Genomic DNA, 635 nt, shown 5'->3' with positions numbered 1-635 from the left:
TCTGAGAGCGCCGCCCGGACGGCTCGCTCGGAACTACATTTCCCACAATTCCCCCCAAGGCGCCCATTGGTGTGCAGGAAGCTATGGGGAACCTGCGGCTGTGGGCGTGCGAAGCGGGCGGTGCTCACGCCGGCCGTGAGGGAGCCGGGACCTAGGAGGGTGCGGAAGGGACTGCTGGCCCCGCCCTCAGTCCCCCCGCTTTGGAGGTTGGCGAATGCTCCTCTGTGGGAGTGTTTGCCGCCGCTGCGGCCGCCGCCTGGAGTTTCCTCAGGCTCCGGGTTTCCCTGCCTTGCCAGCCACGCGGAGTCCGGGGAGGCAAGCGGAGCCTCCGTGCCGATAACCCACACCGCCCACGCCTTTTCCAGCCCGAGATCGCCCGGCAGGGATGGGCGAAAAGACCTGGCTGCCCTTCCCGGTGCTGCTCCTGGCCGCTCTGCCCCCGGCGCTGCTGCCCGGGGTGGCGGGCTTCACGCACTCCCTGGACAGCGACTTCACCTTCACGCTGCCGGCCGGCCGGAGGGAGTGTTTCTACCAGCCCATGCCCCTGAAGGCCTCGCTGGAGATCGAGTACCAGGTCAGTGCGGAGGGTGAGTCGGCCCCCCTCCTTCCGCCCGGCGGCACCGCGTCGTCGCCCC

General features: G+C 69.9%; 2 protein-coding genes across 2 annotated transcripts in view; one reads left to right on the top strand and one right to left on the bottom strand.

Annotated features, from left to right (window-relative positions):
* The window catches only part of CCDC18 (coiled-coil domain containing 18), a 153,774-nt gene that overhangs the window by 145,842 nt on the left and 7,297 nt on the right, over window positions 1–635 (bottom strand). The gene's annotated exons all lie outside the window — the stretch shown is intronic.
* The window catches only part of TMED5 (transmembrane p24 trafficking protein 5), a 12,830-nt gene continuing 12,222 nt past the window's right edge, over window positions 28–635 (top strand). The window contains exon 1 of the mRNA XM_005878983.2: window positions 28–574. Within this exon, the coding sequence (XP_005879045.1) occupies window positions 386–574 (189 nt within the window). The 5' untranslated portion in view covers window positions 28–385. The remainder of the gene's footprint in view (window positions 575–635) is intronic.

Source organism: Myotis brandtii, unplaced genomic scaffold, assembly GCF_000412655.1.
Source record: "Myotis brandtii unplaced genomic scaffold, ASM41265v1 scaffold58, whole genome shotgun sequence".
Lineage (NCBI taxonomy): Eukaryota > Metazoa > Chordata > Mammalia > Chiroptera > Vespertilionidae > Myotis > Myotis brandtii.
The sequence above is the reverse complement of the archived record's forward strand: the minus strand, read 5'-3'. Positions and strand labels throughout refer to the sequence as shown.